Raw genomic sequence first — 26,348 nt, 5'->3', positions numbered from 1 at the left:
CTAAGAAGAAAATTAACTCTATCCCAGCTGAAACCAGGACACCCTGAAGCAACCTTCTCCTGCTAGCATGTACAGCTAGCAACACTGGCTGCCGCAGAGGGAGGGTGGAACGATGGCTTTGCTGCCCACTTCTCCCTTGGAAGGGTTATGCCCTGTTGCATTATGTGTATGAGCCTGACACATGGCTAAGTGGGGGGAAGAGCCCTCCTGTTGAGTCATGAGGTTCAGAAAGGACCCCCTTGGTTTCTAAACTCCTTCTCAGAGAGTCTAGGTGTGGCTAGTTCCAATCCTAGTCTCAAACTTGGTCAACAGTGTAGGTCTAAAGGATTATATGTACAACTACTTATCAGAGTCAATGCTTGCCTGTCAGAGCCCTCTCAAGGACTTTCACTGAAACACTTTCACAAAGTTGAAAAAATGTATGATTTATTAAGGTGACAGATACAACAAATTCAGAATTGCTGTTCATAAATGCACTGCAAAAATTGAGCTTGAGGTAAGAGTTCAACGCTTTGTTAACAATACTTTCCTGGGTAACATCCAACATAGTCAGAGGCACAAGTTTTGCCAAAGAGGCATCCCTGCCTGGGGGGGAGAGATCCAGGCTTATCAACCTGTCCACTAGTTGGAATTCTCATCCTCAAAACAGAGGATTCTAAATGCCAGATTGATACTCATGGTGAGGTGGGACTGAGTCAATCATTGTGTGCCAATTGGCCCTCAGCAAGGACTGGCAGTTCTGGAAGGCCAGTGGAGCCCAGTGTTTCAACACAGGATGGAGGATTTGGTACAGAAGTATGGAGGTCTTTCTGGCTTTACTCAAGCAAGATGGGGCTGTGAGGCCCCTGCCTCACCCCAGGCATCACTCAGCTGATTGTTGAGTGTTAGACTGCACCCAGTATATCCGCTTTGTGAGATAAGTATGGCGCCCAATTCAAATCCCACTGCTCCCAACTGACACACAGCTTCTGTATTTGGCACCAACAACTCCAGTGTCCCACAGCCCCCATGAAAGAAAGGACACATGGACAGCTCCTCTAGTTCTGGCATTGGATTATCCCCAACATTAGGCAAGGAACAGACAACTAGGTGAAATACTCCTGAACCTGTCTCGTTTGTGTGATACTGTAACTACTTTGACCAACCACTACATGAGATCACCAGAGAAAGGAAATCAGTCTTGTGGAAGCAAATAAGGTCCCTTTATCTTCTATTTGGTGTTGTTGTTTTCATATTTATAGGATAGAAACAGGTGATGATTGATCCATATTTTCAAATTGTCCACAGCAACTGAAGTGGGCTTGATGCTATGCTGTGATTGGTACAGAGAGCAGTCATATTTTTAAGAAGAAACTGTTGAAGCATCTGTGGTCTGCAGTGGCTTCTGATTGCTTTTAGGTGCAGCTCAAAACCTTAATACGTAGTTTGAACCTAGGTGTGTGCCTGCACTGTACAGTAGTCAACAAGCAAATGTCAATCAAGCTAGCATCAAATAGGTGAATTAGTACACCTGAGCATGGTGCTAGAAGCCTGTACTGTCTCCAGATTAGAGCTGCTCTCTACCTGTGATGCTGCTCTTGTATAGGCACAACAAGTCATTCAGGGATCTCAGCGCAACAGGATTTGAGAATCTCTTAGCGAGTGCTGTGTAGTAGAAGACCACTAGAACTATACTTAAACTCCTTTGCTGTGGTAGTGGTGGAGAGCTAGAGGTTTCAAGTTCTTGCTTCTTTTTGTTGTATTTTTAATTTATGGTTCTCAGTGTCCTGAGATAGAAATACCTGCTGGAAGAAATTTGGTGTGAATGTGCCAATAACAAATAGTAAACGTAAAAAATAATATCAGTAAAAAAATATCAGTATGGATCTTTTTAGCTTTAGCAATTTAGGGTACATAGTATTTCTGGTTTGAAGTATTTTTTCTCTGTGCTGATTTTGTTGGTTTTTTCCTCTTTGTAGGAACGAGCATACAAGCCAATAAGCTATGTGGATCAAACGGCCATTCACTTCTCTTTGAATGGAAACATGATACTCAAAGATTCAGATGAAGGCAGGCGTCAGAGTATCAGATTGAGCACTGCAGCAGGTAGGTTTAGTATCTGAAATCACAATTAATTACAACTAGGCACTGGTACGTATTCAACATGGGAGAATAATGTTGATGATGATAAGGGATCATGCTTCATGACCATATAATCAAACAGCTCCTATTTTGGCTTGCATCCATCTCAGAAAACAAAACCAGAAAAAACAATCAGCCAGATGTCTGACACAGTGTAGAAAATGGTGCATACTTTTTGAGCTGGGTAAACATTAACACTGAAATTTATGGAGCTATTTAGTGTCTTTTAAACATCTTCCACTACTGTTAGTTGGACATACATGTCTAAACTCCTTAGCCTGCTTTGAAAGTTTCAGCCATAATTTAAAGTATTCAAGCAGAAATGTTTGGAAGCTGGGTGATCATTCAGAAAATTACCATATGTGTAACTAACTCTTACACTCTTACCAGAATGTCCACTTCTGGACAATGTGAGATACAAGATACTGAACTAGCTGGACCTTTGATCTGAGCTAGTATCACCATTCTTAAGTTTTCAGGCAAAGAGACACCTTAATTAGAGCTGAAAAGCTGTGTTGTTATTAAAGAGTTCTAGGTTTGCATTTTCAGCAAGGTAAGATGTACTGCCTAGGGATTCTCTTGAATTTCTGCTGTTTGTTAAAGAGAAGTTGTGTCACAAAGAGTGTCCTTTCAAGGTTATAACTGTCAGGCACAATGATACCACTGGATAAGCACCTGAGAACAGTTGTTACTTGCAGCTTCTGAGGGTCAGTACCTCTCTTATTTTACACTGAACAAAATGTGCATGATGATTTGAAGTAGGACAAAATGCTGAATGGGATCTTCGATGCCATGAAAGCATGGATTGTTGTTGTTGGCAGTGCTTTTCAGAGATTCCAAACCAGACAGTTTCAAGCAGCTTGATGCCAGCATTACTACACACTCAAGGCTGGAACTGGAATGTAGACATCCATTATTCTCTAAAAGACTAGTATATTCATTTTTATCCATATAAACAAGAAAAAAACATGTTATAACTTCTATGTGCCTTGCAAGCATTCTTCATGGTTGTACATAATTGCAGCCACTTTTGGAGGGAAGAAAGGTCCAGATCTGAAGGGATACCCAGAAACAAAGCTACTCAGACCAGAAGTGGATTTCAGAACTTTGTTTTGAATCAAAATCAATTTTTTTTATTCCAGTCCAGCCAGAATTACTGCAGTTTCATTCTAGTAATAACATTGTTTCCTTCTGTGGCCTTGAGCAAGCAATGACCCTCTAAACTGGTGATGAGTTACCGTGTGGTCTAATGAGATAGCATTAGGAAAGAATGCATCTGTATATTAATGCTTCGGAAGATAGAAGGATCTGCAGAATATGGGATAGTATGTTCTATCATCCTGGACTTATTCACATATCCTTTCTGTCAGCAGCAGAGGCTCCTGTTGAGACTTCTGCAGTAACAACTGAAGAGGCAGAGATTAAAGAAAGCACAGAAGATGTTCAGGTAATTCTCCATAGTCAGGTGAGAACTGTCCCTTTTATTTTTAATATTAGATTTGAAATTCCTTTATTATAAAATGGGCTTGCTGAGAAGCTTCTGTGATTGATTCTTTTGTGCCTCAGATGTCTCTCCTATAGGTGAGATCCTGCAGATTCTACTGAACAGCTGGGTTCCTCTTGCCGTTTTTCAGTTTGGAGAAGCTGTGTAAGGGGATGAGGTCCCTCACACCAGATCTGTATTTATCCAGATAGTATATCAACATACAGTGTAATTTGCTGGGATCTGGAATCTTTCTGGACAGTATGTCCATTTCTGAAAGAGAAACTGGTGAAAAAAAATGTGGAGGCATGAAAGCAGCAGGCAGAATTATCTGAAATAAGCAATGCCCCGATGTAAAGGCAGTTGGCTGATTAGGAAAAGAGTAAACTGTGAGAAGTTTGTTCTTATCCACATAGTTCCAGGCCGTGGAATGAACTTCAGACTAATTTCAGGTAAATCTCACTGTCTAGTAAGGAAATGAAAACACAGGGTAGTGGGACTATAACCGTGTTCTGGTCCCCGAGTTCAATTTATCCAAGATGTTATATTATCTCGTTCATGTCAGGCTTTGTTTTAAAGTAACTTCATTTTCTGGTTTTCCATATTCCTGTTTAGATACCATTCCAGAATCTCCTTGCTATGATTGCTTAAAGTCTCCTAATTTCCATCTTAAATATTGAGTTTTCAGTTACAGTCTCCCTCACTAGGCAGCAGAAATCCAGCTGTCAAGTGCTTCTGAAGAAGGAAAGAGATGTCTGTTTTTTTAAGGGTGGACTCACTGCTCTGTTTTCTTGCAGGCTGCAGGAGAGGAAGAGGCAGAGGGGTCAGGAACAGCAGAAGTAGATGAGGCAGCAGAGGCTGAAGAGCCTTGTCCTCCAAGGGTGAAGGAGCAGAAGCTTGCAAACCAGTTCAACTTCATTGAGAGAGCTTCAAGGACAGTCAACAACCCTGTGCGGGTATGCTGCCATTTCCTTCAGTGACTTGGAGGATCCTTCCTTTGGGAGGGCATGTGGATCATCTGTGTTTGTGTCATATCCTGTGATCTCTATTAAGAGAAAAACCCAGTCTTTTACTACGGTAAAATATTTGGGGTGATGAAAATGGTCACAGAAAAATTCTTGCCTCATGGACTTTTACACAGCCTACAAGTTTGGTGCTACTGTAAATCCTTAAACCTTTACTTAGATATAACACTTTCCATGTCTATTTTCTCATCAGAGAAAGTATGGAGCAACAGTTAGGGTAGCAGCTGAGGTCTTGGAATCCGTGAATTCAATTTCCTTTTGCCACAGAGTCCTTTTGTGGCCTTGTACTTCAATTCTTACCCATGGACCAGGGATATAAGTGCCCCTATATTAAAAGGATAAAGGTATTTACACTTGTATTAAGCACAGGCACTACAGTAACAGACCCATGTAAGTATGACAAAACTTTACTGCTGCTACATGGTACATCTCCCACTCTGTGCATGCACTTTCCAGACCATACAGACCCAAGGCCTTTTCTTTCCCTAAGCTTTTTGCTGAGCCTGCAGCCATCCCAATGAGTGTGGCTTTACAGGGCCTTCTGACCAAGCAATACTGGTGATGTTGGCTCCTGGCTAAGTGCTCAAAAAGGAGCTTTCTGAATCAGAGATACAAGTTTCAGAGAGAAAATTCTCTTGTTTTCCTGGCTGCCCTGGAATCAGGGCATATACAGTTTCTTCAGAGGGCCTTCTTCCCTTCTTTCAGCCATTACACATAAAGTGAGATGTCTTTACATCTGATGGGCTTGGAGATATTAAGAGTTACTGTTTTGCCAGAGCTACTATCTCCTAGAAGGAATACCATCTCTGCCGACTAGTAGAGTCAGACGATGTCAGGAGAGTTTATCCAACAGTGGAGAGCTTACTGCAGAGTCTCATCTAAGATTCTGCATCTTTCAAAAATCCCTGCTGAGGCCACGGAATTTGTTATTTCTCTGTCCTCAGATCTGCATATTCTCTTCCCATTGATTTTACTGGGAGAAGCTTGTGTGCCTCTGTGTCATTCTGCCTTTGAAAGCAGAATATAGACCTTAAATAGCTGTGCAGTACTGCTGTGTGCTGTACAGGATGTGCAGTTTCCACCTTTGAGACTGCTTCATTTCAGAGGTCAGTGAAATGCTACAGACAAATTCTTGAAAATGTCCTGACACAACAAAAAGAAAATGCTGTTCCATGAAATGGATGTTTCACAGAAATATATTAATGTATTTCAGAATGATGATGTAATGGTGATAAAAATATTTCAGTAACATCAAAAAATTATTTATAGGTTATGATTCTGTTGAACTATTTTGTTTTGACTGCTGTACCCAAGTGGGTTTTTAATACGTAGGGCAAGACTGTTCAGATTTGGTAGGATATCATAACTGATACCATAATCGGTAGCAGAATGTTTCAAATGGTAGAGTGGAACAAACCATTTCAACTCCTTCAAAATTAAATACTGAAATTAAATATTTTAAGTATGTGGAAAAAAATCAGAAGGTCTTGTGAACTTCTTTTGGTCCACAAGAAAATCTATTTGTAGTTGCACAATCATCGATAATGTTTGTGCAGTGCTCTAGGAGTCATTTGGGTGTTGAATTAATCCTAGATCAATATTATTCTAACTACCTGCTATGAGAAGGCTGTTTCCACAGCTGGACTATGTCACTACAAAGAGTTTCAATGCAAAGATTGTGTGTTTTTATGTTTTTTTCTTTATTCAGGAAAGAGCATGTCAGTCGGAGCCTACACCTTGTAAAAATTTCTCAGCCACTGCTAACCAGGTATATCCTTTTCACTTCTAAAGCATTTTTTAGAGTAGGAAACTGAGATATGAGAAAGGAAAAAAAAATTGCAGTGTTTGCATTCCTTGCAGTGGAATGAACTCCCATGCTGTGGCTCTGATCTCTGGTTTAAATCTGAGTGCAAACTAGTGGGCCCCCTTTTCTGCCTTAATGGCTGAACTTGCAGTAGTTTATATTTCTAGGGTCAAGTGTCTTAGTTTAGCTGCTTTTAATTTATCTATTGCTTGCCAGCCACCCTGGCCAGTCTGCTTTAGAGACTCTTAAATGAGTGGAAGTTGGGAAACCACAGTGTGAAAATGGTTCTAGACTCAGCAATGGCTGGGCTGCAGCTTGCAGGCACTGAATTCTCTGGGTATATGGCTCTCTGAGGAGGGGATTGTCCTGTTGCTGAAGATCTTCCATCACTGTGTGGTGTGTGAGCTAGAGTCCTGGTTTTCACTGGTATAGAGTTGATTTTTTTCTTGGTGGCTGGTATAGTGCTGCTTTTTGGGTTTGGTGTAGGAATAGTATTGAAAATATAGTTATGTTTTGGTTGTTCCTTGCTTTAGATCAAGGACTTTCTGGGTTTCCCATACTCTGCTGGTGGGCAGGTGCGTGGGAGGCTGGGTGGGAGCACGGCCCGGAGAGCTGACCCAAACTAGCCACAGGGGTATTCTATACCATATGATGTCATGCTCAGTATATATAAGCTGGGAGAAGAGGAAGGAGCGGGAGAGGTGTTTGGAGTTATGGTGTTTGTCTTCCCAAGTAACCATTACATGTGATGGAGCCCAGCTTTCCTGGAGATGGCTGAACACCTGCCTGCCCATGGGAAGCGGTGAATGAATTCCTTGGTTTGCTTTGCATGCATGGCTTTTGCTTTACCTGTTCAAACTGTCTTTATCTCAACCCACCAGTTTTCTTACTTTTACCCTTCCGATCCTCGCTCCAATCCCACAGTGGGGGGAGGGGGGCAGAGTGAGTGAATGGCTCTGTGGGCCTTAGTTGCCAGCTGGGGTTAAACCATGACAGCTGGCTATTTAAGAGGAGCTGTGGTTATTTAGGTGGGGGCAGGTTTGATGTCTCAAAATGCAGGAATAAAATAATGAAAAAGCACTTAGAACATGTCTGTGTGCTAGCTCCACTTTAAGCACTGTGTTTAGAGAGTGGAGACTTCTGAAAATTTCATGCAGCTGTGAATTTATAAGGGTTCATACATACTTGGAAGTGTTCTTAAGCTGATATATGCAACACTGTGTTTTTTTCTTTGTCTAAGTTTAGTTGTAGGTAAAATAGGGTTTCTAAAGTCTGAAGCTGAACCCGATGAGAACTATAGAATAAGGAACATGAAAGGCCTGTTGCAGTAGGCTTAGCTCTGTTTTACATAGTGGGAATGTGCCTGTTTATCCATGATGAAGAACTGTATGGTATTTTCTCCATCTCTTAAAAATGTAAAAAAAATTATTTTGCATTACATTTTACATATTAAGTACCCTATAACTTTCATTGGAAAGGGAATGCAGCCGATTCTGCTAATTAATTCTCACAGATAATTACAAAATGTATTACTGATACAATGTTGTTTCAAACCAGTGTACTGGACTGGTGTTGAAAATATTGTTTCATTACCAGTGTACCACAGAAACACCCAGGAGAAAGTATAAGGTAATGGCAGCAACTGTAAAAATGCTGTAAATAGGAAAGTGATAGGAAGGGGAGTGAAGGTGTCACTGTCAAGCTGAAAACTATAATCCAGTCTATTCCTGAACTTGAAATCACAGAGTAATTGTCCTGAGATCTTCCCTCCCTCCAGCTGGAGTTTCCTTTCATTTTTTCTGGCAGTGAGATGACTTGACAGTTAGAAAGAAAAGAACTTATTAAGATACTCAGGTGGTTGTTAAAATTTTGCATGAAATGTTTGAAAACCAAGAGGAAAAGTATTGCCTTGTTTTCTGTTTATCCTGTTGAATATTTGCATGGTTATAAAAAAATATTTTAATGTAAGCTCTTTGTTTTAGCTCTTTTTCCTTCTTGTTCTTCCTTATGCTCACAATTTCCTATTCCAAGATTTTCTGTTCTGCTCCTTCTGCTGCTGTTCTCATCATATCTCCTTTGTCATTTCCCTGATATTTGGAACATCTTTCCATCTCATTTTTACCTGCAAATTTACAACACAATGCAGGTTTTTTGCTAAAGGTTTCTGCTACTTTTCTTCATTCCAATGTACTAGTCTATATTTTGTGTTTGAATCATACTCCCACTCCTAAAGCTGATGTGTCAGAATTAGGTTGCCTTTTGTTTTGTCCTGAAAGTAATATAACTGCTTCAGATACAGTACTAGCACTCTAATACTAATGAATAATTCTTAAGTAGAAAAACTACTTTTGGATCTACTGAAGTAAGACATTTGTGGCATGTGGCATACCATAAGATGTAAAACTGCTGTCGGTTTCTGTTTGATCATATGCTGCAGAGTTGGAGTCCAAGATCTAAATTGTGTTTAGCAGCTACAATTTAATTTTCCCACATCACATAAGAAATGTCATAAAGCAGGTGTTTAATGCATGTTTCCTATTAAACACTGGTAAATTAGTTAAACAGAAAGTCCTACAAGAAAGATATGGAGTCAAAGCACCAAGCAGAGTATTGGAGGGAGGAGAATGTTAAGAATACAATAATGTGTTCTTAAGAAGACATGCCCCATCAAGCATTAAAAATCCTGGGCTTCAATCCTTCGCTTTTTGTGCAACAATCCAGTTCTCTTCAGCTGATTCCAGTGGCAGTGTTACTGTTGTGAGACTATCATATTTTTGTGGTGGCATAGATGGCTGTTTTCTGGAGAATGATCAGGTCCCGATAAATCCTGCCTCTGTCTGTTTCTCAGTGGGAGATCTATGATGCCTATGTGGAGGAGCTTCAGAAAATGGAAAAGTCAAAAGAAAAAGAAAAATCAAAAGCTCAAATAGCAAAGAGAGAAGAGGAGAAGAAGAAAGTAAGAAAGTTAACCTCTCTAGAGTCACAGGTACGTTTCATAATGCTGGAAGAGCCCTGCTCAGAGTGGTGGTGGATGCATCTGTAATGCAAGTCAGGTGAAATTTAACAAGTTGTGCTGGCTGTGTAGCTAGTTGTCTGAGTTGGCAAATAGCAACTCTAAGAAATGTAAAACCTAATTTTTTTCTAGGAACTGTATTTCCAAAACAGGATTTCCATTTTGCTATACTTTTTGTGGGAATACAAAACAGTGTGAAGCCATAGTCTTCTCTTCAGTCCTGATTTCCAAGTGAGATTTACAGCTTTTTTTTGGTGTACATTACTATGTTTGTGTCTCATTTTTTAGTCATATGAGGGATAAAAGAATGGAATAAGTACAAACACTGTGACTTTTCAAAGAATTCTAGGTGATGCAGAGGTTTTAGGTACAATCTTCCAATATGAAAAACGAGGAAATTTAGGGTTCTTTCAAAATGTCACTGAAGCACTGTGGTGAAACACATTTCACTGTTTTTTATTATTTTAATGATAATGTTAAAGAATTATAATTTATATCGTTTCTAGTTAAATACATATAAATGGTATATAATATACAACATATAAAAGTTAATAATATTTAATTGAAATCAAAGCCTACATACTTAACATTGAATAATTTTTCTGGGAGGCTTGACCTAATTTGCAGAGGGATATTTGATGCATTATGTATTAATTTAGTTGGAAAGTGATAGAAAAGTCTTTCTGTGGTGTTTGAAGTGCTATGCCATGGCCAGTAATTATAAAGCATGGTGATACCTCAGTCACAGTGATGTGATCATCCCAGCAGGAGGTCAGCCACTCTCAATTCTGTGGAGTAGCAGAGTGAATGGCAAAGGCTGCTGTACTGGAGTAGCCTCCGTTAGTCTGTCTTCTCAGAGTAGCAGGTGTCAGAACTCCTGCCAAGCTCCAGGCTGGTGTTGTGATCTTGCTGTAAGGGCTGAACTGACTGCTGATCCAGGCTGCTGTGTCAGGAATAGCCTAGGAGTGCCTTGCAGGAATGACACAGTCTGTTCTGCTAAAGTGACAATATCTCAATCTTAAAAATGTGATCCCACTTCAAGCATTGCGAATACAATATGACAACCCTGAAAGATTTTCTTCATGTTCCAGAATGTTTTCAGGGGGTTCAAGAAGTTTCTGTTAGAGTTTAACAGAGTTTGACCTATAGGGAATTGTGGGTGGTTCTTTCCCTCCCAGTCTATGTTAAACCATTTAGAGGCAAACTGAAATAATTTCTGTAATGACTGGAGCAAAATGCACTAAGAACTGTAATACAGAAACATGGAAGTCAGTTCATAGCTTGCCCCTAGAATAGGCATATACCAACATAACTAACATATATCTATGTAATACAAGCTGGCTCATGAAACTGGCTTTAGCACTTTCATACCATATGGCTGATTCAGCTTTAGAGGATTGGACTGGTTTAGCTACCCCAGCAGCACCATGCCATCAAAAGCCTTATAGTATAAACAGAAAAGGAACATGTTCTGACAGGCTTCTTCCTGTGAATTGTGCCGTTGAAATTCACAGTCCTTTTGAAAACTAATAAACCTTTCACCTGAGTATGTTTTGGAGAATTAAGTCTGAAGTTGACATTATAATTATGGGCTTAAAGGGTGGATTGCAAAAAGCTGATAAGGGAAATGAAATAAAAATTCTACCAATGAAACCGTATTGTAAAACCCTGCTGCATGCTCCACTGACAGCAGTAGGAAGTTGAAATCCAGGCGCCCATGATCCCTCCCTGTGGTGCTTTGCTTTTCACTCTTAGCACTTTCCAGGGGGCTTGCAGGGAAGCCAGAAAGTCAATACACTGAAAAAGTGAAAGGGAAATCTTTTTATGCAGAGACAGAGTCCCAGATTGAGGCCCTCTGCAAGGCTGGTGGACCAGCTTGAAGTGTATGAAAAACCTGCTGAAATTTCCAGTCAATAACTTGAAAAATGCAACCTGAAGTAAACCAAGGGTAAAATCAGACTTAGAACAGGCCTTGCATCTGGTCATGTATAGGTCTATGGAATTTAAAGGTTGATGGCTGCGGAATCTATACTTATGATCTCAAGTCAGCAAATGGAGAAGTGGGTTTTATGGACCTTCCAACTTACAGGTTACATATGTTGGATCACACATAGCAATTGAAACAGAGCTTTTCCAGCTCTCCACAAAACACTTTCTGAGGACATAATGCCTTTGATCATTGCTGAAAGGGAACTGTGAAACACTGAGCAGGAAATGTGGCTGATCTGGATAGAGAATGCATTGACTAGAAGTGGCAATTGATTTTCACCTGTGTTTCCATCATGCTAAGAACTAGGAAGAAAAAAACTGTGGTAACTACTAAAGATAGCAGTGGATTCAACCCAAAGGGAAGAAGAGAAAATGAGTGGGTATTACCACAAGAGGATCTCTGATGGAAGCTTTTGCTATGGTAGGAGGCCATGAAAGAGAAGATCCAACGACAAGAGCCACAGGTGGAGATGATGGTAGGGGTCAGATGAGGATTTGAAAACATAATGGATGAAAAGAAAGAGAAAACAGTGCTGGTAATGAACAAGAGGTTAAGAGAACAGGTAACTGGGAGAGGGAGAACATGATCTATGAAAGAATGTGGCCAAAGGCAGAGGAGGGCAGAGGAGTGGAAGGGAAGGGAGGGGAGGAGAGGAGGAGAGAGCCTTGACAGTAGAGTAGAAGAGCCTTACTTGGGGAAAAGAAGTAGAATGAAGCCATGTACTGCACTGAAGAATGAGAAGAAGCAAGGAAGCTGTGGTTTGGCAGAGCAGAAGGGAGGCAACCAACAGGAAAAGGAATGGATGTAACCAGGGATTTTAGAAGAGGGAAGGATGAAAATGATATGAAGAATAATGTGAGTGAATAGAAGTCAGAATGACAGAAAGAATTTGACAAGACTGTGATGAGGAACTCTTGGAAATCTCGGTGTGTCCGTTACTCAAATGGACCTAAAGAGAACAGCATGTGCTGCTTCCGAGAGCAGTGATGCAATATATTAAACTTTTTCTCAGTTTTAAATGTGGCAGCAAACAGAACATGGAGAACACAGAATACCAAAGAGGAAAGGTACTAAATTTTCTGAGCTGAAAATAGTTGGAATTGGAGAGAACTAAGCAGAAGTCTTGTATCTGCTTGTCCTGTTCTTGCTGTTCCTGACCCATCTGCTTAGGACTGATTACAGAGAGGACTGTCGCCTTGAGATACTCTTGGTCTGATACAGTACAACCCTCCTAATGTTGTGTGAGTGTAGAAATTACAGTATCTGAGGTAGAAACAAAATGCAAAGAGCTTAATGCAATTAAGTTGATACAGGCAGGCACCTCTCACCCTGAGATGACAAAGCATGAAATAACAAGCCTGGTAGAAAGGATTTTTAATTAATCTATCTAAAGAGGAGTGGAGCTATGTAATTGGAGTATAACAAGGATATATTATAGGTAGGAGTGGTAAAAATGGTTCCCCTAGCCTGACATTTAACAGTGTATGAGACAATAGAATTAATAGGGAGCTAAAGAATGGAGAGTTTAGAGTAAATATGAAACAGAATAAAATAATACATGTTTACCAAAGGTAGGCTGTGTCCAAGTAATCTCATAATTTTCTTTGATAAGAGAAAACTTTGGTTTCCCTTAACAAGAAAAGTACAACAAATGTAATCTAGCTGAAATTCTGTGAAACTATTGCTACAGTGTGATTAAGAAATACTTAGATAAACTATAAAAGTTATTAGTACAGATTGGGGGGGACTGGTGGAGAGGAATACTGTGCATTTTGGAATATCAAAGCAATCTTTGATAAAGTGAGGGCTTACAGTTTGAAATGACAGGGAGAAACATGAGTGTATCAGTTGGTGGTGAGTTGTGAGGTGGCTATGAGAAGACAAGTACATTGCTGGAATATATTGTGTGAGGGATAGCAGAGAAATACTATCTGTTATGTAAGACAGGGTGATACCTTATGTGGAGTAGTACAGGGATATATATTTTTGATCACCCCTTTTCAAAGATGATAGATTACAAACCTGCATAGATATGGAAAATAATATAAGAAATGGAAAGCTCAAATACAAAAGACTAAAAAAAAAAAAAATCTTAGCATATTTATCTGGTAACACAAAGGTAGAGAGGGAATCTGAGGTAGATAACAGAGAGTAAGAAGAATTACTAAGGCAGAGGATAGTGTTGGCAGAAATACAGACGGATGTGAACCAGTTAGGAATATGTTAAAGGTGGAACTTAAGGCACTGGACCAGTTTCTAATTTCCTCTGAAGCAGAAGTGGTTGAAGGGTTTCTTAAAAAGTCCAAACAGAATTTATACTTAACAGAAAAAAGTGCATTCCTGAATCATGTGAGGTTCTGTCTGATTTGTGTATCTCGCTATAGCGTTACCTCTTTGAGATGCCCAGTGAGACAGCCTAGCCCACAGGATCATAATTATCATTTAGAAACTTCTGAAGGACCATAGTTATTTTTGAAATAACAGCTGGAATCTTAATGCAATTAACCTTCACATCTTATCACCTGCTGCTGGTCACCCCTTGGAGTGGATGAGTTGTTACCAATTCCCTTGTCTTCAATCTGCTGTTTACAACGTATCAGAATTAAGTAAACAGTGAAAATTAACAGATGAGTGCAATACTGGAAATTAATGACTACTTGACAGGATTCAACCTGGGGGACTTCATTTGGGATTTGCAGTGGGTATTTGCAGTGCATGGAGGTGTTGGCTGGGCAACAGATGGCAACACCCCTGCACCATGCTTTTTTCTTTGCAAGCCGAAAGTTCTAGTCACAGTATATGTATTGCCAGAGGTATGAACGGCACTGCACTAGTTTGAGGGTGAGGTTTGTTGTCGGGATATTCAGTTATACACCAGCAGAAGCCTTTTCATGCTTCAGCTTACTGGAGTTACTCATTGCAACTGGCTAGCTGCTGAGAAGCAAATGTGAAGCAATTAGTGTTAATGAATAGTAGAACAAGATCAAGATATTTATTTTCAAAGTACTAGCCCATTATCCATTTTACACATGATTCGATTAACATTATTGCTTTTATAAAAATAATTTATGCACAGAAATAAATGAAACAAATTTGTTAGCTGGTGAGCTCTCACTACATTTGGCTAGCTAGCCCAGAGTTTTCCTTCAACAAAAAATTAGTTTCAAACAGATCTTTTAAAAAAAAGGTAAATTAGGACTATCACTTCCACTTAAGATCTATTTCAGTAACAAAGAGAATAAATCAAACCTGAAATAGGACAGGATCCAATGAGAAAATAACTCTACTCTGATCAAGTTTAATGCCAAAAATGTAGTTATTCATGGCTGCATTGCTAACGGCATTAGCTACCTAACAGGCAAACTGACTTAAAGTACATTCAGTTAATCTGGAGAGTTTCCTGCATTGCAGGAAAAATTCCGCTGAATAATCCATTCTTTCTGTATTTGCAGGTTGGATTGTTGTTTTATTTTTTAAACCTATTTACCACTTACAAAAAAAATATATAGATAGATATAAAATAATAGAATTATAGTATCTTAGAATCATAGAACAGTTCAGGTTGGAAGGGACATTAAAGATCACTTAGTTTCAAGCCCCTGCCATGGGCAGGGACACCTTCCACTAGACCAGGTTGCTCAAAGCCCCATCCAGCCTGGCCTTGAACACTGCCAGGGATGGGGCATCCATAGCTGCTCTGGGCAACCTGTTCCACTGTCTCACCACCCTCACAGTAAAGAATTTCTGCCTAGTATCTAACCTAAATCTACCCTCTTTCAGTTTAAAACTGCTACCCTTGGTCCTATCATTAGACTTTCCTGATAAAGAGCCCCTTCCCATCTTTCCCGTAGGCCCCCTTTAGGTGCTGGAAGGCTGCTGCTAGAGGGTCTCCCCAGAGCCTTCTCTTCTCCAGGCTAAAGAACCCCAGCTCTCTCAGCCTGTCCTCACAGGAGAGGTGCTCCAGCCCCCTGATGGTCTTTGCAGCCCTTCTCTGGACCTGCTCAGAGAGGTCCGTGTCTTTCTTACACCGGGAGCCCCACAGCTGAAGGCAGTACTCCAGGTGGTGTCTCAGCAGAGCGGAGTAGAGGGGAAGAATCATCTCCCTCCACCTGCTGGCCACGCTTCTTTTGATGCAGCCCAGGATATGATTTGCTTTGTGGGCTGTGAGTGAACACTGCTGGCTCATATTCAGTCTTTCATCCGGCAATACTCCCAAGTCCTTCTTGGCAGGGCTGCTCTCAGTCCATTCATTGCCCAGCCTGTATCCATGTTTGAGATTGCTCCAGCCCAGGTGCAGTACCTTGTACTTGGCCTTGTTGAACTTCATGAGGTTCACAGGCCCACCACTGTAGCCTGTCAAGGTTCCTCTGGATGGCATCCCTTCCCTCTAGGAAAGTAGGGTATCAACCACACCACTTAGCTTGGTATTGTCATAGATAAAGCAGGTTCTAGCATTCATCATTAAGAATACATAAAGTAAGCCTCATCTTCTGATCTTTAATTCAGAGTGATGTCTCAGGTTGGAAGTTCAGAATGCTTGCAGTGTAAGTTTCCTTGGATGTGTAAGAGAATAAGAGCCATGGTCGGCAGAGTACAGCACTGCCATTCTTCCTCAGCTCCTTCCAGTAGCAGGTGCAATGTTAAAATGGAGAAGAACTTTTTGCCGGCATGATACGTGAATGGAAGCTAACAATATGATGAACCAGCAGGACTCCAGAGGATCTGTTCGTTATACCTTGCAACGATGAATTCTATAATGTTGGAGAGAAAAGTGTTCTTTGTAAACATTCAACCTCTGTCAATTAAGCTTACTGAGAGCAGTATGCTGTTGGCAGCCAATGGCAATTTTATAAGCATGGTCCTAGCATTGCTGGATAAGTGTTAGCAAAGGTCTTTTTTTTTTTTTTTTAGGAACTGTTTTAGAGAAAAACAGGTCTTATTGTGGCAGAAGCAATAAAGGCAACTTAAAATCAAAAAAAAAGAAAACCCAGCAACTGGGATTATTGAGTTCTAATTGAGATGTTTCAAGCATCCTCTTTGTCTCCCTCTTTAATTTCTCTAAATACTTATGAATTCCTAATGTCTAGAGAATATCATACTATGTTAAAATTTGAAAAGATCTTTTCCAGTGCTTTTTTAAATTCTGAATACAACAGTAAATTCTTTGTGCTGTTCTCAAGAAGTCTTCCCACAGACTCAGGGAGAAGCTGAAGAACATGAGTGCCACACTGATTGAGATCAAGGCTCTATCCACAAGCGAATGTGTAAGGAAGGGTAGGAACACAGGAATAATGTATCTTAGTCCTAAATATTCTTTCAGCTTTCAACTGTTTTCTGCTGTTTCCTAAGTTTGATGTGCTTTGGCACATAGACGGGAGTACTTTCTCAGTTTCCTTGAAACTGTGCAAAAATCTTGCATTTACCAATACCCTTTGACAAGGAGTTGCCCAGATGTATCCTCCTTATGTAGGAGTCACCTCTTTTTGTTTATTTTGAACTTTACCTCCACTAGGTTCACTTCATACCCATACTTTTTGTATCAGAAGAGAGAGTGAACAGTCAGTCCCTGTCCGTCCTCTCTGGGCCATTTAGGATTTCATAGACCTGTCTCATGACGTCCTAAATGACCTCTTCTCCAGACAGGCAAGTCTCAGCCTACTTAGTTTTTCCTGTTACAGAAACCATACCAGACTTGGACCAGATTTGGTCCCAAGTTGTCATTTATGATATCTGAGATGGGAGAAGATGACTGCAGGCATGACTGAAGGTGTAGGCAAACTACGGATACATAAAGGATGTTCCAGATTATAGAATTGCTTTCTTTTTTTTCCTCCTTTGTCCTGTCATCTTTGTGTAGTCCTTTGAGTTTCATCCTCTTTGAAGCATGACTCTCAGTCTCCCTTGAGTCTGTGCAGAGCTCCAGAATGAATCAGAGAGCTGGGATACACATAATGTGAAGTCATGTTCTTGGTTCTGACCGTGACTGTAGTTTTGGCAAGTCACTTCACTTTTTCTTTTCATGTTCAGGGCACTCTCTGAGCTGTGTTAAGGATGAAAAGTTTCTTTTCAGTGTCGTCACTGTGGAGGAAATCATTCTGTGCTGGCAGTGATCAGTGCTTAGCAGCGGTCTGAAGATGAAATGCTTTGAAACACTGATGGGGCTTTGGGACAGTGGTAGTGGATGGGGATTCAGGTCTTTGGGGCAGCATGCTCTCAGAGAACTTTGTTCTGCCCTAACATTCTCACATGATTGCACAGAGCTGTGCTGGCATCATCCCCAGCACAGTCTGGTGACTTTTAAGCTCTGTCCTTCAGTTGCTGGCAACCAGGCTTCTTATTCTATTTGCTGTTTAATCTAGTTTGGGTTTTGCTACTGATAGCACATACGCACACAGAGGACAGCACACACACAAAAAATAGGAATAGCGTTTAATAAGAAGATGGGTTATGAGGCTGTGATGGTCAGGCACACAGCTCTGTCAGACAAGCATACCAACCAGCCACCTGTTGACAGTCAAACAGCCCCTCTTATGCTCCCTTTTCTCCATTTGTCTATGCTGCTGCTTTACCCATCCACCTGGATTGTTCCCTTTCTCTACCCTTGTCTCCTTCCATATCAACAGCGTGCCTGTAATTACCTTTCCCCCATTGGTCACATTTTTGCTATGTCCATACCCAAGTTTGCTGTTTCTGGCATAGTTTCCTACGCAATCTCAGCCTTGCATGATATTACTGATACAGTTACCTAGGGACTGCTGGCCTTGCAAGATGCTGCTCCCCAGAAAGATTCCAGTACTTGCACACCTGCAGGTATATCTGCATATGTTCACATACACAGGCTTTCCTACTTGTGTTCCTTGGCCAGGAAGATGGGATTTTCCACGTTATCATAACAATTTCCACAAGAGCTGGACAGCAAATTGACCTCTGCATGTTGGGTGTATATTGTATGAGCTTATGGAACTGTGAATGCATCGTTTGAATTGCCCAATGACTGATGAAGGACTCCCAGATCCTATGATCTTTACTTGATACATGAGACCTTAAGCTCTCCAGACAGAGATGAGAGGATGCTCATGCATGATCTATCATTTGGTTTTGTTACTGAAGCTAATCATTTATGTTTTCCTTACTGAAGCTAATGAACTATTATCAAGTGAGATAGGGGAGGGATCACATGTGTGCTTTTAGCTCATCCTGTCATGAAGTAGCTTGAAGGAGTTGAGAGAAGACAATACTCTGTCTTCACAGATAAGTACCTTCCAATTGAGCTAAGTCAGGAACAAACTCTAAAGTTACTGCAACTCAGCTGTAGATGGCATCTTGCTAAACTTAAAATCATTTCCTTAATTCAAGAGTCCTTATCTTTAGGTGCTGGTGTGAGGAGCTTCAAATTATCCTGTATTCAGTATCAAAGAACTCAAATTTTTCAATCACAAAGTCTGGATGACTTGTAAAAAGATAAGAAATAAATTTTCTCTTCCTTGTTTTTCTTTTCAACAGGGTGATGATATAACCAAGATCTCACAGGCTGCTAAAATAATGGAGCGGATGGTGAATCTGAACACGTTTGATGACATTGCACAAGGTACAGCCCTGCTGGGATGATTTTAAGTCAAGGCAGAAGTCCTGTAGATGAGTGGCCACAGCCATAGCAAGGTTAGGACAGGACAGGATAGGATAGGATAACATTGCCCTGACTATGCACTTCCCTCCCTCAGCAGGTGCTGGTGACAGCAGCCAGTGCTGAGCAGCTGTCTGCTGGCATACAGGTCCAACCCACAGCAACATACTCGGTCTCAATGTTATTATGCAGGGTTTTTGCTGTGTCTGCTCAGCTCCACTCTGAAAGGCCACATCACGCTCCAGGTGTGGCCAAGTCACTTCTTGCTCCAGGCTTCTGCTTTCTTTTTAATCCTTTGCTATTAGATCATCACCTTTTCGGTGTGAGGACTTGTTGCTTGGTAAAATGCCTTTACAGGGCTTATGTGCTGGTTTGGAGTTGAGACTTAAGGACAGAGACAGTTTCTATACTAACATTTGGGTTGTGCAGAGGCTGTGAGGATAACAGAGTGTTTTTTTAAAGCTTCCCTGGCACTGCACTGTGCTGATTTATTTCCAGTTTATACAGCGAGACCTTTTGTTTTCTTTTGGGGTTAGATTTTAAATATTTTGAGGATGCCTCGGATGAATACAGAGACCACCAAGGAACCCTTCTCCCACTCTGGAAGTTCCAGCATGACAAAACCAAGAGACTTGCAGTTACTGCCATCTCCTGGTAGGTCTCTTTATTACAAACTTACCCTGGGCTGTTTTGCAGGGCAGTGGAATTGAATGTCATGGCACCTTACAAAGCACTGATGGTTTCTTTGGGAACACTGTTTCGAATAATTACAGTCAGATACCCTGGCAGCATCTAGACATGCCTGGTGCTTCTGAATGCAAAGCACCTTGTGTAAGGCTGAATGTGCCAGGCGTGTGCCATTCAGCAAAAGGTGAAGGCACAGCAGGCTCTGTGCAGCACTAGAGCAAAGTGAGTGCAGTTAGCAGAGCAGAGTCCCTTCCTGGGAGAGCTCTGATAGACATGTCATTGGACAATGTGCTGTAGGAATCAATCCTGAAAAGCCCAGGGGAGGAGAAGGGATAGCAACTATATTTTTGACAAGTATTGACACAGAAGAATTAAAGCAGCAGAAAGGGAAATGCAAACATTGCATGTGCCAGACAGGTAACATCATAAACACACCAGACAAGGCCTTTATGCATGATACATGCTCAGTCACTGCCCAGACAGCAATGGTATTTATGTACTGATACCTTACACAATTCAGTTTAGTAAGCATTTGCCCTGCAGTCCACTGTTGCATGTTTATTCCTGGTCAGTCCAAAAATCATCACTGGTACTTTCAAATCAAGTCTCTTTTTCTGAGATGTTATTGCCATGGTTATTACCATGAAAAAAACACTCACCGCAAACCCGAATGAGTCCTTTTTCTTTTTAACATGCTTGATCTTCCCCAGAACTGGCTTGGTTCATGCACTGAGCGTGAGACATACATAGTGCTCCTCTGCAGCTACCGCCTCTCACTTGTTTGTGGGGCACTGTGAACACATATGTGTCTTGCCAAAGAGGATGTATGGAGAGATAGAGCAGGACTGCAGTCTTCTGTCCTTTCAAGCCACTGCAGAAATTATACTTTCATAGAATATCAAGGATGCAGTTGTGTGAGAATTACAAAATAACAATAAACAAGACATAAAATTGGGAGAAAAGGCATCTTTAATAGGTAGTTTGTTCTGCTGTTATTCTTGTCTCCAGGAAATGATAACAGAAAGATGGACCTGAAATTGGAAGAATGACTCCAAATTGCCTTATGTAATAAGCTTCGCTAACTCAATTTTTATTCCCACCTTGTTAACAGTGACAGTGTGTTTAGTGGATAGGGCAAGATAGGATGTCTGTGTATTAGCCCAAGTTAAAAAGGAGGAATGAAAAGAGAAGTGGTTTTATTTTATCAATTCGTAATAGCAAGTCAGAGAAAACACTCATTAGATAATTTTCACAGACATTAATTTCACAGAATTGTTACCCGCTGGTCGTGCTGTGTGAGCTGAGGGACAGCAACAGTACTGACCTGTGTCCCATGTAAATCCTACAGTAACTGTCCACGCACAGCAGAAGCTGTAAAGAATGTAGTTGTTTTTCAGATAAAGGAACTTTAGAAGACATAGTAGATGGCTAGTTGCTCATAGTCAGTATGCCTTAGCAAATATACTGATTCATCAATGGGTCAGAAGGGAATTTCCCTTCCTGGTCTGTGCGAAAGATCATGAATTCATGAACCAATAGCTATCTCTTGAAGCATCCCTCATTATTAAATAACGGGTAGGGAAAGTAAATGTATTGGGTATTATTCTGCTGTGGTTTAGAAACTCCTTTATTCTTGCCCCTGAAAGGTGGAAACCAACTCATTGCTGCCTTTTTCCTTTCTTCAAAGACCTCATTTATAAAAGTAAACTTTCCATGATTATGGAACAGATAAGCCAAGAAATGTTGGAGATTGACAGCATGTCTGTCTGTGCTCTTTCTATTCTTTTCATATACTGTTGTGGTCTTCTGATGTTCTGTTTTTTTATGCATCTTGAGCCTGGAAGAATTACTCATACATGAACTTCACTAGTGCATATGTTCAAAGGGTCAAGCCCTCAGACTGTATGCCATCCTGTGAGAACGCGCTCTTGATATTAATGTGTGAAACACTGTGTGTTTCTGTGGAATTATATGGTTAATAATAAATGCTCTCTTATGTATGTTTTCTCCATACAGGAATCCAAAGTACAAGGACCTATTTGCAGTGGGGTATGGCTCTTGTAAGTAACAAATGCAGAAGAATCATTAAGAGATTTAAAATATTAAACAGGTGCATTGAGGTCAAATCATGCAATACCTTGGGGCAGAGACTGCATCTCACAGCAAGGATTCACCTAATGTCAAAGCAGTAAATTGAGATTTAATTCAAGATAGGGATTAGGCGTTTACATTCCATAACACAAACATTCAAAAATGTACAGGCATAGGCAGCATTAGCCAGGGCTTTTTGGCTTATGACTGTGCTGATGCTCCCTTCAGTCAAGGACTTGCCTGTAGAAGCATGACTTAATCCTTTTTATCTTACTTGATAGGTTCTTATTTCTCTGTTTCTGCCCTTCTAATTGCTAAAAGACCACATATATTGTTTTGCTGGAAGTTAATAATGAGAGACTTCTCTAAGCATAAACTCATTACTTTCTTGTTAGGAGACACCTTCCAGGGGTGTCTCAGAAGCTAACCTCTCCAATAGGGCACACCAGGCCTGGATGTTGTGAAAAGGCACTTTCCCTGCTATAGTGTCTGGGATTGGATATGTGATAATTTTAAGTAGCTTTGAACATAAATTCAAGGGTTGCTGTCTTAGTCCGTATTAATCTCTATCCAGTATTACTGCTGTCGTATTCAGGAAATGGAAAAGAATTCTAACAAGTTGATGTTTTCTCACCTTTGTTGTTTTGTTTTTGTTTGCTGTATGCATAACCTTCTCAGTTAGATATTTCATTTTTATGGTTTTTCAACAACATGGGCATCCATATCAACAACCTTGCATTTTCTTCTTTTCAGTATCTCTTCTTGATTACTGATTGCTATATTCTGAATTCTTGTCTTCACATCTCCCCCTTTACTGCTGTGTAGATGACATAACGATGTCACTAGTGAGTAGACATTCTCTTTTGTTCTCTTATTCTCTTCTACTTTCTAACTCTACTTGAAGTGCTCACTGTCATTAATAGCTTCTTAGGAGCATTATGGTAGTTTCCCCAAGGATCACTGCTTCCCAGGGAAATCCCAAAGGGAGGAGACCAGTTGTGAGATAAGTTTTCCTGGCGTCTTTCTCACCTAAGTTATGTTGGCTTCTCAACATTATCTTCTCAGCAGACTACTCGGTAAATTTTTCAGGTGCCCTGAAAGTGCTTCTGGGACTCACAGTACTTTAATCTTCTTAGCTGTTAGTAGCTGCTGTAGAGTCACATTGCTGGCATTCTCATATAGCGAACAGTGACCTTAAAGCCTCAGCTTTACTTTAGATGGGTGTTCACAGATCACAGAATGGTCAGGGTTTAAAGGGACCTCTGGAGATCATCTAGTTCAACCTCACTGCTAAAGCATATTCACCTAAGGCAGAATCATGTCCAGGTGGGTTTTGAATGTCTCCAGAGAAGGACACTACACAGCCTCTCTGGGCAGCCTGTGCCAGGGCTCTGTCACCCTTAAGGTAAATAAGTTCTTCCTTGGATTCAGGTGAAACTTTCAGTGCTTCTGTTTGTGACTGTTGCCCCTTATCCTGTCACTGGGCACCACTGAACAGAGCCCAGACCCATCCTGATACTCAAGATATCTGTAGACATTGAGAAGATGCCCCTCCCAGTCGTCCCCAGGGTAAACAGGCCCAGCTCCTTCAGCCTTTCCTCATAAGGCGGGTGCTTCCGTCCCCTCATCCTCTTTGCAGCCTCTGCTGGACCCTTCCCAGTAGTTCCCAGTCCCCCCTGAACTGGGGAGCCCAGCACTGGGCACAGCACTGCAGGTGGGACCTCACCAGGGCAGAGCAGAGGGGGAGGATCCCCCCTCGACCTGCTGGCCCCGCTCCTCCTCATGCCCCCCAGGGTCCCACTGGCCTGCTTGGCCACCGGGGCACACAGCTGGCCCACGGGCAACTGGCTGCCCAGCAGCACTCCCAGGTCCTTCTCCGCAGAGCTGCCCCCCAGCAGGTCACCCCAGCCTGTGCTGGTGCCTGGGGCTGTCCCTCCCCAGGGGCAGGACCCTCCACTTGCCCCTGTTGAACTTCATGAGGTTCCTCTGCCCGACTCTCCAGCCCGTCCAGGTCTCTCTGAACGGCAGCGCAGCCTCCTGGTGTGTCAGCCGCTCCTCCCAGTTCTGCATCATCAGCAAACTTGCTGAGGGTGCGCTCAGTCCCTTCATCCAGGTCAATGGTGAATGAGTTGAACGGGACCGGGCCCAGCACCGACCCCTGGGAGCACCGCGAGCTACAGGCCTCCAGCTGGACTCTGCGCCGCTGATCACAACCCCTGAGCTCTGCTGTTCCGCCAGCTCTCGATCCACCTCACTGTCCACTCATCTAGTCCACACTGCCTGAGCTTACATGTCACTATCTTATGGGAGACAGTGTCAAAAGCCTTGCTGAGATCAAGGCAGACAACATCCACCGCTGCTCTCCCCTCATCTTCCATCAGAGAAGGCTATCGGGTTGGTCAGGCATGATTTCCCCTTGGTGAATCTGTGTTGACTCTTCCTGATGACCTCCTTTTCCTCCACGTGCTTTGAGATGACCACCAGGATGAGCTGTTCCATCACCTTTCCAGGGATGGAGGTGAGGCTGACTGGCCTGTAGTCTCCCGGATCCTCCTTCTTGCCCTTTTTGAAGGCCGGAGTGGCCCTGGCTTTCCTCCTGTCCTCAGGCACCCCTCCTGTTCTCCATGGCCTTTCAAAGATGGTGGGGAGCGGCTTGGCAATAGCGTCTGCCAGCTCCCTCAGCGCTCTGGGTCTATCCCGACAGGTCCCATGGATTTGTGGGTGTCAAGCTGCTTAAGTGATCTCTAACATGATCCTCCTCGACCAAGAGAGACTCTTCCTTTCTCCAGACTTCCTTTCTTGCCTCCAGGCTCTGGGATAACAGAGGGCCGGCCTCGGCAGTGAAGGCTGAAGCAAAGGCAGCATTCAATAACTCCTCTTTCTCTGTCCCTGGGCACCAGGGCACCCACCTCAGTCAGCAGCCGGCCCACATTTTCCCGAGTCATCCTTCTCCTGCTGAGGTACTGGAAGAAGCCCTTCTTGTCCCTGACCTCCCTCACCGGGTTTCATTCCAAACACACCTTGGCCCGCCTCGTCACCTCTCTGCATGTTCTCACAGCACGTTCTTACTCATGGTGATGCACCGATCTGGAGCTTGGAGGAAGTGATGCTTGAATGCTAGCCAGCTCTCTTGGACCCTGCTACTTTCCAGAGTCCTAACCCATGGCATTCCTCCAAGTAGATCCTTCAAGAGGCCAAAGTTAGCTCTGCTGAAGTCCATGCTTGTAGTCCTACTTGTTGCCCTGCTGCCTTCACGCAGGAACCTGACTCCATCTCATGGTCACTGCTGACAGGGCTGCCCCCAACCTTCACAACCCTAACCAGTCCTCCTGCCTTTCTCATGACAAAGTCTAGGAGCTCCTCCACTGCCTGTGTCAGAAAGTGATCACCAGCACTCTGCAGCAGCCTCCTGGACGGCGCGAGCCTCGCTGTGCCGTCTTCCCAGTGCCTATCGGGGCGATGCAAGTCCCCCAAGAGGACCAGGGCCTGCGATCGGGAGGCCACCTCCAGCTTGTCTGTGAAGGCCTCATCACCTTCCTCTTCCCGATCAGGTGGGCTGTAGCAAACGCCCACAACAGCATCCCCCACGCTGGCCTGCCCCTTCCCCTTTACCCACAAGCTCCCGACTCCTTCTGCATCCACCCCAGGGGAGAGCTCGACACATTCCACTTGCTCCTGCACACAAAGAGCAACTCCACCACCTCTCCTTGCTGGCCTGCCTTCCCTAACTAGTATGTAGCCACCCATGGCAGCACGCCTGTCAGGCGAGCCATCCCGCCATGTCCGTGTCCTTGCAATGGCAGCGAGATCACGGCCCTGCGACGGTGCACAGATCTCCAGTTCTTCCTGATTATTCCCCATGCTGCGTGTGCTGGTGTACAGGCATTTCTGAGAGGTAATCAAGCACGCAGGTTTCCCAGGAGAGGTGCAAGTGTTTCCGCCATGGCCACACACCCCCTTGAGGTGGCTGGCCTTCTGGTTCTCATCTTAGGAGGCAGCTAAGGAGCATATATTGCTGCTCTGGTTGGCCCAGCTTATTCCCCAGTTGGATGTGATGGCATGCCACTTTGGACCTCTCCTGCTGAGTCGTTCATTTAATGCTTGCTTCACCAAGTTAGCCAGCCTGCCTGCTGTTGTTAATTAACAAGGGGATATAGATGAATGACTGAAATTCTGAACTATTTTAAGTCTCCACTAGCTTTTACTGAGAGCTTGTGAAGATCACAGCAGTACCCTGTCTGCACATCTCCAGGGCATTTGCTCCTTTGCAAAGATGTCCCCCAGAGCCTTGCCATTATCGCTGACACAAAGCAGAGCGGGGCTGAGAAAAGAACAGTATCACAAAGGTAGCAGAGCCTTCTCCTTGCTGCAGGAAGAGGAGAGACTGGAGAACACCTCAGTCATCAGATTTGTGCCAAGGACTAGGTGTTTTGACCCAGTCAGTCTCCGCACTATCCCTAGCAGAAGAGTTGTCCTTCTTATCTGAGTATTAGTATTTTATCTTGTTTAT

The 26,348-nt window shown here is 42.5% G+C and overlaps 1 protein-coding gene across 3 annotated transcripts in view; it reads left to right on the top strand.

The window, feature by feature from the left end:
* DNAI1 (dynein axonemal intermediate chain 1) overlaps positions 1 to 26,348 on the top strand; it is a 150,915-nt gene that overhangs the window by 15,213 nt on the left and 109,354 nt on the right. For all 3 annotated transcript variants that reach the window (XM_056323884.1, XM_056323883.1, XM_056323882.1), the window contains 8 exons: positions 1,959 to 2,085; positions 3,495 to 3,568; positions 4,402 to 4,560; positions 6,338 to 6,397; positions 9,282 to 9,419; positions 18,940 to 19,024; positions 19,597 to 19,714; positions 21,764 to 21,807. In XM_056323884.1, the coding sequence (XP_056179859.1) occupies positions 1,959 to 2,085; positions 3,495 to 3,568; positions 4,402 to 4,560; positions 6,338 to 6,397; positions 9,282 to 9,419; positions 18,940 to 19,024; positions 19,597 to 19,714; positions 21,764 to 21,807 (805 nt within the window). The remainder of the gene's footprint in view (positions 1 to 1,958; positions 2,086 to 3,494; positions 3,569 to 4,401; positions 4,561 to 6,337; positions 6,398 to 9,281; positions 9,420 to 18,939; positions 19,025 to 19,596; positions 19,715 to 21,763; positions 21,808 to 26,348) is intronic.

This window comes from Falco biarmicus, chromosome Z, assembly GCF_023638135.1.
Source record: "Falco biarmicus isolate bFalBia1 chromosome Z, bFalBia1.pri, whole genome shotgun sequence".
In the NCBI taxonomy this organism is placed as follows: domain Eukaryota; kingdom Metazoa; phylum Chordata; class Aves; order Falconiformes; family Falconidae; genus Falco; species Falco biarmicus.
This window is presented reverse-complemented; position numbering and strand designations above follow the sequence as displayed.